The sequence below is a fragment of the Rattus rattus genome, chromosome 11 (genome assembly GCF_011064425.1).
Source record: "Rattus rattus isolate New Zealand chromosome 11, Rrattus_CSIRO_v1, whole genome shotgun sequence".
Classification (NCBI taxonomy): Eukaryota; Metazoa; Chordata; class Mammalia; order Rodentia; family Muridae; genus Rattus; species Rattus rattus.
Window position 1 is genome coordinate 60,074,138 of NC_046164.1, and position 12,478 is coordinate 60,086,615.

The window sequence follows — 12,478 nt, forward strand, 5'->3', positions numbered from 1 at the left end:
AGCACATATGCTTTTCAAATTATATACTAACAGAAAAGGAAGAATACTGAACTCAAACATAATAAAGGATATATATATATATATCTCCTATATATAAACACATATAAAACATAAATATATATATATGTTAAAAATCCTAAAAACTGGGGTTGGGGATTTAGCTCAGTGGTAGAGCCCTTGCCTAGGAAGCACAAGGCCCTGGGTTCGGTCCCCAGCCCCGAAAAAAAAAAAAAAAAAAAAAAAACCTAACAACTTCACTAGAAAGTTTTTTAGCTGATAAAATAGGATATAGAAACAACATATAAAAATCTGTAACTTTTCCGTATATCAGTAACATATATGTTAAGGAAAATAATTCATTTATGATGGCCTTCAAACAAACCAATCATGTAATAAACTTAATTGAAGAGACAAAAGTCTTCTACACTGAAGAAATAAACTGAAGAAAACAGGAAGATAAGGGACAAACCTAGGGATCTGAGAAATGTATGTTATCAACTTGACAGTGTTTCTTAAAGCCCTCTATAGATTTTGTGTAATTCCTCTCAAAATTGACATTTTTTTTTCAAAGTAAATACCATAAGAAAACTTGCTACTCTGAAGTAATTACAAAATAAGGTAAAATTTAGGCTTGGGAAAATGATACCTAAGTGGATGAGAGCTGGCATTTGAGCTCCCAGCATGTAAAATGCATGCAATCACAGAAGTACAAATCTTTTGTTTATCGGATATTTTATGTATTTACATCTCAACTATTATCCTCCTTTCCTGGTTTCCTCATCTCCCATTCGCCCCTTTACCTGCTTCTATGAGGATGTGTTGTGGTAAAATTAAAAAAGCGACAGAAAAGGTTCCTGCAAGTTCCCACTCCACCCAGACCTGTGCCCTCTAGCTGTTTCTCTGTCAGTTGCTTTCACACACTGTCCCCTTGGTGGGTTGTTAACCATGCCTGACACACAGATAGCATTCTGTGGGTTGTGCTAGCATGGCCCTATGCCACACTAACCTCAAGCATTCTATATCCTAGCATGGCTTCCTGTCATGGACTCTGCTCACACTCCCAACAAACCAGTGAGATGACTCAACAAACTGTAACCCAACAACCAGATTTATATGTTAATTACTCAATATACAATACATCCACACGATTAACTTACAACCAATTGATAAGGATATAACCCCCCCCCACTTAGGTAAGATATAATTTGTTCATCTAGACACACTAAATCCTGTACACATCTATCCCTTAAGAATAGTCATAACAACCTGTAAATGTGCAGAGAGAAATCTTAACACCTGCCTCCATGTTCTCTCGGATGCTTCCCTCTCTGCTCCAGTCTCCTCTGCCTCTCTAAAACTTTTCTCCCACGCATCCTTCCTTCTTATCCAATGATAGGCCTTGTTTTATCTTGTATTGCCTTCACCTGCATAGTGACGTCAACCTACAAGGATGCTCCTCCTCCCACCCACCACTGCCACCTCACTGCCCTGGCATTCCCCTACACTGGACTATCAAGGCTTCACAGGACCAGGCTACTCTTATTGATGCCAGACAATGCCATCCTTTATTACAAATGTGGCAGAAGCCATGGGTCCTTTACAAATCTTAACTGTAGTGCTGGTGGGGGCAGGCAGGGGTGGCAGGTACTTGGGGTTTACTGCCAGCACACATACACACATGTATACACATACCTGCACACTGCCACATAAATATGTATATGTACTGTATACACATAAACATAACACTAAAATTTAAGAAACCATTGTGGATATCACACTTCTGATCTTTCATAACTTCATTCTTTTCTGACTTAGAAAAAGAAACTGAACCAAATGATTAATAAGTATGTTAACATTAATACAGTCATAAAACTCATATAGGAGCAAAAGTAAGACCAAGTAAACAAAGCACTCTTGAACAAAAGGAGTGTGCTGAAGTGTTTTAGAATTTCTTTTTCAATATGACGTACTTAAGTACAATAACAAAGGATACAGGGGTAGACAGTGTAGAATAGAGGAGAGTAGACTGGGGCATAGAAATAAAGTCACACAGCTAAGCCATTCGATGTGCAGGGAGTCACCAAAAATAGGTTGGAGAAATGAACAGCCTTTTAACAAGATAATTTAGAAAAGTTGAGTATCTGCATATTGCTATAGGGAGGTCAGCTAAGGAAGTCAGACCACTTCTATCAAGTTTCTGTTGGTATATCACTTAATAGATGGACAGAAAACCAACAAGCAAAAGTTTTATATGATTGAGGATGTAATTGAAAAAAAAAAGATATATGTCCATTCCAGGGAACCGCAGTGCAAAAGCCTTGCTGGTGAAACTGTGTTGGGGTTCGTTGAGACATTGTTTTTTATGGCTTTACAGGTGGATAAGGGAAAGTACATAGTGGGATCATAGCCATTTTCATGGTAAACCAAATAATAGTCTATAATTGTGTTTTGGGAACACAGAGATTAATGATTTGACATTAGGATATGTATAGTGGGATAAGTGTTCTTCTACCAGTCAGATACTGTCAGTGAAATGTCATATGCCAGTCATCTAATCAGAGTTAGAGGACTGAACATTCTCAGGGGCTTTGCACTTGGCAGGGATTTTCAAGATCTTAAAGAGCATCTGGGAAGACTGGGGCCCTTTTTCTTCCTGATTGGATTAAGGGGACAAGCAGTTTGTCTCATTGTATGTAACATAAGGAAGGGATAATGAGAGTTGGCCATGGTCCCTAATTCCTGACTTCCTGGCTAGACAGGAATCTTTGTCATTTGTAGAAGAATGAAATTTCATTTCACCCTATACAAAAATCAACTCAAAATTAATCAAAGACCTTAAAATACAAGTTAAATATTTGAAACTACTAGAGGCAAACTAAGGGAAATGCTTGAAACTATAGGGACAGGCAGTGGTGTTCTGAATAGGACTCCTGTAGCTAAGGAAATACAACTGAGAAATGGGCTATCATGAAATTAAAAGCTCTGGCAGTAAAGAAAACAGTTACCAGAGTGAAGATAGAACCTACATGAGAACAGAAAATCTTTAGCAACTGTTCTTCTGATGGGATTAATATCTAAAACGTATAAAGAATGCCATACTTAGACACCAAATAACTAAAATCCAGTCCATAAATGGCATATAAATCGAACAGATTCTTTTTGATAGAAGTTAAAATGGCCATCAAATATATGAAAACATGTTTTGACATCTTTGTCTTTCAAAAAAATGCAGATTAGTACTACATTATTTCATCTCAGTCAGAAGGACTGTATCATCAAAAAAAATTGTTGATGAGAATACTCTAAAAAAGGAACCATTATGCACTGTTAGAAATAAAGAAGGTCTAGACATCCTGGAAAGCAGTTTGGAGTTCCATCAAACAAACAAACTCTAAAGTAAAGCTACGTATACATTTCCTGAATGAGTCAATCAGCATAAAATTCATATCCTATACACATACCTGTATTAGTCAGGTAACAGAACTTATAAAATGAATCTCTCTTTCTCTACACACGCACACATATGTGTATGTATAAATGTATACATACATACATATAATACATACATGGCTAAACCAGCAGAGGTCATGGCCCAGATTAGAGCTGGGTCTTCCCACCTCATAGATTCAAATTAGAAATGGATCTTTACTTCAGATTAAGCAAAAATCCCTCAGATTTGTATTCCCCCATTTTTTGGTTTTAGTTAATTACAGATGTAGTCAACTTTATAACTAAGTATAACCATCACAATTGTTTATTGGAGCATGGTTTACAAGAGCCAAGTTATGAAATCAGGTTAGGATCCCAACAAAGGACAAAGAGGGGTGTGTGTGTCTGTGTACACATATATGTAATCATACGTGTGTGTGTGTGTGTGTGTGTGTGTGTGTGTGTTATTCAGGCATAAAGAAGACTGAAGTCATGTTTATAGGAAAATAGATGGAACTATGATATCAAGCTAAACACACAGATTTCCTTAGTCACTGAAAAGACCATGACAAAAGCAACTCTTAAAGAGTTTTAATTGGGGGCTGTTAGAGGCGTAGTTCTTTATGGTGGAGAACATAGTGGCACACAGGTAGACATGCATTGGAGAAGTGGATGAAACTTCTTTATAAGTGATCCTCAGGCAGCAGCGGAAGAGAGAACCTGGGCCTGACATGGGCTTTTGAACCCTCCAAGCCTACCCCCAGTGACATACTTCCTCCAGCAAGGCCACACCTGTTCCAACAAGGCCACACTTCTAATTCTTTCAAACACTTCTTCTCCCTGGTGACGAAGCATTTAAATATTTGAGCCTGTTGGAGGCCTTTATTATTGAGACTAGCACATTCCGCTCCCTGCCCCGCCCTCATGGGCTTATAGCCATATCATAATGCAAAATGAATTCAGTTCAAAAGTCCTCGTAGTCTTTTGGCCTCAACAGTGTTTAAAAGTCTAATAAGTCCAAACAAACTCTTCTGAGACTCCAGGCTATATCTTAACTGTAACCCTGTAAAATCAAAATCAAAAAGCAGATAACACTTGCAACATCCTTTGGCACAGAGTGTACATAACTATTCCAAAAGTGAAGAAAGGAAGCATAATAACATACCATACCAAAGCAGCAGTAAGACTGAAAACCAGCAGTACAAACTCCATATCTGATGTCACATTGTTCTTCAGAACTCCGTCTCCTTCCAACCTTGTTGACTGCAACACACTTCTCTCCTGTGGGCTGGCCCTATTCCTAGTTAGCAGCTCTTATTGTGGTATCCCACAACTCTGGCATCGCTAGCATCTTTGGGTAAGAACTCTAATATGACTCAGGCTTCACCTTCACAACTTCATACATTGGACTCTCTGGGCCTTCATGCAAGGACAGCCCTGACACGTGCCTGGCCTCAGTGGCTTCCCTTAGCCACAGAAGGAGATTCCACTACTGCTTTCTTGTATTAACTTTGATAAAGTCAGAACCACTTGGCTGAAGATGCCAGCCAAGCTCTGCAGGTAGTCAGGGCTGGAACTTTGCCCATAGTCAATTCCATTTCACCAGCTTTCTGTTTTCAGTGGTTTTTTTTTTTTGTTGTTGTTCACTGCTTAAGATTCCCTTTAATTTCTAAGCATGGAGGCTCTTACCCTGAGGTTACCACTCCCTTTATCTCATTTATTATCAGGCTTTTCTTTAACCTTTTTATCTCAAGCTTAGCTCGAGAACTTAGCTCCATTACACTTCTTGGTGCTCTACTTCTTAAATTCTACATTTTAGATTTCTCTTTATTAAGACTGCTCCTTTTTTTTTTTTAATTATGAATCGGCACAAGAGTGATTACTAATAAACCACACAACAGAGTCAATAGTAGGCTCTCCTGAAATCTGTTCTGCCAATGACATTAATCCAAAACTCAATTTAGCTTCAGACTGATTTTTAGGGTGAGGACAAAAGCAGCCATATCGTTTGCCAACATTTCACAAGAATGATCTCTAGACCACTTACTAATATTCTTCCCCTTTGGACTTGAAGTTACTCTACATAGTTCAAATCACTTTCAGTACCATTCTCTTAGTAGTGTGGCCCATTAAGACCCACCCAAAAGCATTCAGTGGTTTTTCTAGTTCAGAGTCTACATTGTACCAACAAGCAGCATAGTTCAGGTCTGTTACAGCAATACCCTACTATTGGTACCTACTTCTATCTTAGTTCCTGTTCTGTTGCTGTAAAGAGATGCCATGGCCAAAGCAGTTTTTGTAAAAGCATTTAATTGGGGGCTTGATTACAGTTTCAGAGACTTGGTACATTATCATGGCATGCAGCATGGCAGCACAGAGGTAGACATGGTACTAGAGAAGTAGCTTAGAGTTCTACATCCTCATATGCAGACAATTGGAAGGAAAGAAAGAAACACTGGGCCTGACATGGGCTTTTGAAACCTCAAAGCTCACCCCTTAGTGACATACTTTCTTGAATAAGGCCATACCTCTCAATCATTGCAAACAGTTCCCTCCCTGTTTTTCCCATTTTCCTTTCATAGCACTTGTTTCCTACTATGCCCTGTTTATAGCTCTCTCTACCCTCAGCCCCTTGAACCTGGAGCCATTTTACTTTCCTGGTTTCAGTAGTATGGTTTCTTCAGAGTATATACTCATATCTAAAGATTTAAGCTAGAATTCAAAAATGGGAGAAAACATGTAGCCTTTGTCTTTCAGGGTCTGAGTCACCTCATTTGGTATAATATGTTCTAGCTCTATCATCATATTATCTGCAAATTTCATGATTTAACTTTTCTTTACATCTAACTAGTATTTCATAGTATACCTACACCATATTTTCATTATCCACTTATCAGTGTAGGACATTTAGACTTTTTCCATTTCTTTGTTAGCGTGAGTAGAGTAGCAATGAACATGACCATGCAAGTATGTATGGAATATGATGTCAAGTTGGGCATATGCCACAGAGGGTTATAGGTGGGTCATATGGTAGATTTACATTTTGCTTTTTTGAGAATTCTCCATACTCATTTTCATTGTGGTTACACAGTTTTGTAGTCCCACCAACAGTGAATGACTATTCCCCTCTTCCCATATTCTGACCAGCATTCTTGATCATATTAGGTCATGATTGAACCAACTTTAGCTTGGGTTAATATATGCATTTTAGTATTGTAATTACTTTACAATCTTAATTTCACAGTCACTATATAATTAGTATATTAGCTAGTTCACTTTAAACTGGGTGAAAACAGTTATACTATGGTATATTATTTGTTGATTGACAAAAAAAATTAGATGTTTTAATCATTTAAAAAAAAGCTTTTCTAGGAGCTAATACAATTTTCTCTCTTTGAAAACACAGGTTTTGAGAGTATTTTAGAAGGGCTTTATGGACCACGGCTACGAAGAGACCTCAGTTTATTTGAAGGTATTTAACTTTTTTTATTTTAAAGTTGAAACCTTCTACCCCAATTAATAAAGTTGTTCTAGCAAAACTATATATTAAATGTAAATATATGATCACTTTGAATTTGATACTGTTTTAAATAAATAAAATAATCCAATATTCTTCATTATTTATTTTATTACATGATATGTATTATACATTTGTGAAAGACACAGTGACTTTAAATAGAAAATGAATTTTGTCTCCAGCTCGTAATATAATTTTATTTTTATGTGTCCACTATTTTATAAATTGAATATTCTGACCTATTCTTAAGTAGGATTTAAATTTAAAAATGACACAAATATCAAATCAATTAAACTAATCAAATTATTAAGACATGTAGTTAAATTGAAGTAAGTAAATGTTCTGTGAAGTAAATGTCTGTTTAAAAGCTGTTATTCCAGTTTTTATTTTAATTTTTAAAGTTTCCATACAAGTTTATATTGTTCAGCACATTGCCTACCACTGACCCTCCATTTTCATTTTCCACCTAACTCCTGTTAATCCACTTTGTTCCCTAGACAGGCAGTTTTGTATTATTTTATCTTAAAATTATTTGAAAATACATTATTTTAAGTATATAAATTCTAGGAATGACAAATGAACATACAATTTTGTCTTCCTGAGACTGGGTAAATTTACTCAAAATGATTAACTCTGATATCCATTTTCTTTTCTGCAAATGACATAGTTTTGTCCTTTATGGCTGGAAACAACTACAGTGTACAAATTACCACATTTTATTGTTCCTCAATTATTGGACACCAAGGTTGGTTCAATAACTTATTGTGGAAAGTGCTTCAGTAGTCATTGATCTATAAGTATTCTTATGATGTCTTGATGTGTTTTTCTTTCTACTTTTGTTTTTGTTTTGTTAAACATCCAAGAGTGAAGTAACTGAGTCATAAGGTAGAGTGAATTTTATTTTGAGAATCAGTCATACTGACTTCTGTAATGTTTGCTTCATTTTGCATTCTCACTCAAAGTGTGTACGTTTTGCCCATATCACCACCAGTATTTGTTTTTCCTTTTTTGAGACTTATTTTTGTTATTTTAATTATGTGTACTACATGTGGGTATATCCATAGGAGTGCAGATGCCCTCAAGACCGGAGGCATTGGGGAGCTGGAGTTAGAGATGATTATCAGCCTCCTGACATGAGTGATGGGAACCAAACTCAGATCTCTCTTCCAAGACTGACAATATTTAGGTTTTTAACTAGACAAGAAGGAGACCCTGTGACCCAGTTACCCAAAGATAATCCCCAAATCTTTTCTTAGCCAAGAAACACCCTGATTGATTGGAAGACACACCATTATTAAGGTTCTACTTGTCCAGGAAGTACTCCAGCAGCCTGGATTGGTCAGAAATGTCCATGATTGAATGGCTGTGTCCAGAGTCATTTGCTATTGGCCCTCCATGATTTCATGGACAGGATGGATAGATCCAGGATGGTGGGATAAGGTAATGCCATCGAGGTGGGCCCAGGACAAGAAGCCTCTCCTCTTGGTAATTAAGTGGTGCTGGTTGTTCTTGTAGCCATGCTAGATGGAGTCAAGGCACCTATCCTGTCCCTTTTGCTCATCATAGTGATGTAGCATGTGCTGCAGGAAGGTCAGGAAGGACTGTGGCCACACTTCTAAAAGCAGTCAAAATGGAAAGTGAGCCTAGCTCAGCCACAAGTGGGACATTTTCCTGTCCTTGACAATTTCACCCTAGAAGAGGTCTTTAAACTGCTACATGCATCAGCAGCAGTAACACAGGCCTTTCATATTGGAGAACATGAGGCCTGCCCACTGGGTGAACCAGCCTCATCATAGTTAATGATTACATATTCTGAATTTGAATAATATATACTATAGTGAGAACTTTTGCATCTGTTCATCAGTGAGATTGGTCTGTAATTTTCTTTTTTGTCTCTATTTGGTTTTGTAATTGGTAGTATTGACTTCATAGAATAAGTTTGATAGTATTCTTTCCTTTTCTATCTCAGAATAGTTTGTGAACCATTTGGTGGTAGTTCTTTAGAGTTACACATAGTCTATGTGGACCTAGACTTTTTTTAGGACAAGAATTTGTTTTAAATTATTGTTACTGATTCAGTACCTCTTTGTTTGCTGTAGGTCCATTCAAATTACTTATCTTGATAGGTTATATGAATCTAGAAATTTCTTTTACACTTTCCAATTTAGTGGAATATGTTTTTAAAGTATGTCCTAGTGATATTTTCAATTTAATTGGTGTCTGCCCAAATTACTTTTTGTTTATCTCAAAGTCTATTAATTTAAGTCTTTTTCTTTCAAGTAGTTTGCCTAAGTGTCTTAGTTAGGGTTCTATTGCTCTGAAGATACACTGTGACCACAGCAACTGTTATAAAGGAAAACATTTAATTGGGGCTGATTTACAGGTTCAGAGGTTTAGCCATGAAGGAAGCACATAGGCAGACATGAGGTTGGAGAAGGAGCTGAGGGTTCTACATCTTGATCAGCAGTCAGCAGGAAGAGAGAGTAACACTGGGCCTGACTTGAGCTTCTGAAACATCAAAGCCCACCTCCAGTGACACACTACTTCCAACAAGACCACACCTACCAAAAGGTCACACATCTCTAGTAATGCCACTCCCATTGAGAGAGAGAGAGAGAGAGAGAGAGAGAGAGAGAGAGAGAGAGAGAGAGAGTGAGTGAGTGAGTGTGTGTGGGTGTGCGCGTGGGTGCGCATGCATGCAGAGGGTACATTTTCATTCAAACCACCACACTAAGAGTCAGTCAGTCCCTCCAAGAGCTGGAGAGATGGCAGAACAGATCTCTCCTCTTAAATTGACATTAGGTGTTAAAATAAAGTAAGAGAATGTCAAGAGCAGAGGGTTGGACCATGGTATGTCTTATGAATGCAGCTTGGCCTGTTTGCCCAGTGTTAAGACCCTCAGCATTTCTTCCTTGATTCCCAGATGCCTACCAGATCCCTGGGCCTTCTTTGTCTCAGATGCTGGTTGTGTATACCAAGGAATTCTTAGGTGCTCTTCTTACCTCCAGACTGTGCTTTGGGAAATCAGGTTACAGATGCTGGTTCAGTAAGTGGGCTTTTCTTCATAAGTATAGTCACAGATGCTGGCCATACTTGTGGGTAGTACTCAGGACTGTGATTGGGAATGCTGACTTTGCCCTTGAGTAGCCTTTTTTTTCTCCAAGGTTGGTTCTAGGTCTTTGAAACTTTAGTGTGTTCACCTGAAGTCCCACATTTCTACTCTATAGCTGATGTTGATTGTGTGGTTCTGATTCAGTTTCTTCCTGTTATCAAAAGTATTCTGCTGGCCTGGTTTCAGTTTATAGTCTTCTGATTCTTTTGCTGAGCTTGCTCAAAATATAGATCATAGAACTCTTTTTAACATGATCTTGGCCAGCTGCTCCAGGTGAGTGCTAAGTGCCAAGATGAGAGGTTTCTTGCCATCTCAACTGTCTGCCAGTGCCAATGAACATCTCTAGTCTGGCTCTGTCTTCTTTCTGCTTCTTAATAGTCTCATTAGTGTAAGTGTAGTACAGATTTTCTAAGTCTCTCTGTATTAAGCCCTGGGTCGGGCCATCTGCTGTTGGCATTCCTTTCACTGCCAGCAGCAGCTCCCAAAACTAAAACAGTCCTGCCCGGATGGACATTTTGCTTTTTATTTTACTTTATAAAATCCCCTCTTTTACTATACCATTGAACTAGAGACATTTCAGTGTCACTTACCTTTCCATTTCCTCACTGTTTTCTGCAGAGTCTATTAAACTACACTTGAATGTCAACTCTAGGAATCATACAGTTTAAGTGGATAATTCAGTGAGTTTTGTCAGATATATGTCAGTTTTTATTTACTTTTCGTTTTACTTATTTTTTATTTATATAGATTTGTTTTTGCTTGGAAAGGAGCACATTTGACTTGGTGAGTTTATACACTCAATATGCTCTCTTTCTGTCAGGGCATCTCTTCTAGTATAGATTAAGGGCTTTACTCAGGCAGTGTTTAGATAAAACTTGTTTCTGTTGAGTTTGAGGATGTCACTTGTGTCTGTAATGATACATTTAAAAACTATAAATCCAGCCCTTCCTAGCATAGGTTCTGAAAATTGTGGAGCCTTTTATCGTAATTCATCAAGGGAGGAAAGTCATTTTTGGTAGTATTGGCAGTAATGATTTCAGTAATGAATAAGAATAGAAAAAAGTGTTCCCATTTAACAAAAATATATTCTTTTTTATTTAAAATAGATTTTTCACATAATGTATCCTTATTATACTTTCCCTCCCTCTGCTCCTCACAGTTCTTTCCACTTGCTTTCCCATGCAGATGTGCTCTTCTTCTCTCATTAGAAAACTAAGGTTTCTAAGGAGTAATAGTAAAATATAAGATAAAACAAATTAACACATCAAATTATACAAAACAAACAGAAGGAAAAGAACCAAGAGAAGACACAAGAATCAGAGAGCCAGTCATTCCTATTATTCAGAAACAATGGACTGGAAGTCATAATATTTGCACAAATGAACTGGTGCAGACCCGTGCAGACCCCTTGCATGCTGCCACAGGCTCTGCGAGTTCATATGAGCTTAGATCGTTCTGATGCTGATGGCCTTGTTTGGGTATTCTTCCCCTCTGGCTCTTAATGCTTTTCTGCCTTGTCTTCTACATGGTTCCCTGAACGCTGATGTGAGCATTTGATAGGAACATCCCATTTAGGGCTGCATGTTCCAAGGTCTCTAACTGCCTGCATAATGTCTGCCTGTGGGACTCTGTATTGTTTCTATTTTCTATCTGCTGTAAGAAGAATCTTGTCTGGTCACTGCCGAGCAAGGCACTGAACTATGAATGTCAATAGGAGTTACTTGAAAGCTGCTTTTTTTTTTTTTTTTAAATAAAAATGGTATTTACTTTTCCTCATTGGTCCCTGGGCTATCTAGTCTTAAGTTCTTGCTTCCCTAATCAGTTAGGCATAGGCTTCATCTTGTGGAGTGGACCTTAAGTCAAATCAAACAGCTGTGGGTTGGCTACTCCCACAGTTTTCTGCCATTGTTGCCCTAGCATGTCTTGCAGACAGGACACCATTGTAGATGGAAGGGTTTGAGGCTAGGTTGTATTCACATCTCACTTTTGTTAGTACACAGAGTACTTCCTGTACCAAAGATGTTAGCATGAATGGCTGAAGACTATATGTAGGTACAAGCAATGGAGCCTTTCTATCAATTTGTGGAGAGCAACCTGTAGTCTTGACAACAGCCTGGGTTGTTTGGAGATCCCTTTGTCCAACAGCTCAATCAGATGTACCCAATCCCAGGTCTAGAAGTTTCATGGTGACAAAGAGATGACCAGTTGAAGCTCTCTCTCCCCCATCATTTGGTGATTTCATTTAGATGGCCTTCATATATGTATATATTTTAGGACGCTTCTACTATTATGTTTCTATACTGCCTCTCAGATGGCCCTTAATTTTAGCTGTCTCTCTCTGTATTCCTTCCCTTGCTCCCCTCCCCACTTGGTCTTCTTGTATCCCGTCCGTCCATCCGTCCGTCCGTCTGTCCGTCCAT

The 12,478-nt window shown here is 38.1% G+C and overlaps 1 protein-coding gene across 14 annotated transcripts in view; it reads left to right on the forward strand.

The window, feature by feature from the left end:
- The window catches only part of Lcorl (ligand dependent nuclear receptor corepressor like), a 131,558-nt gene that overhangs the window by 28,266 nt on the left and 90,814 nt on the right, over window positions 1–12,478 (forward strand). For 8 of the 14 annotated variants that reach the window (XM_032916198.1, XM_032916193.1, XM_032916204.1 and 5 more), the window contains exon 2: window positions 6,836–6,901. In XM_032916198.1, the coding sequence (XP_032772089.1) occupies window positions 6,836–6,901 (66 nt within the window). Of the gene's footprint in view, window positions 1–6,835; window positions 6,902–7,613; window positions 7,692–12,478 lie in introns of those variants that run through there. The other 6 variants (XM_032916192.1, XM_032916191.1, XM_032916202.1 and 3 more) reach the window with 2 other exon arrangements.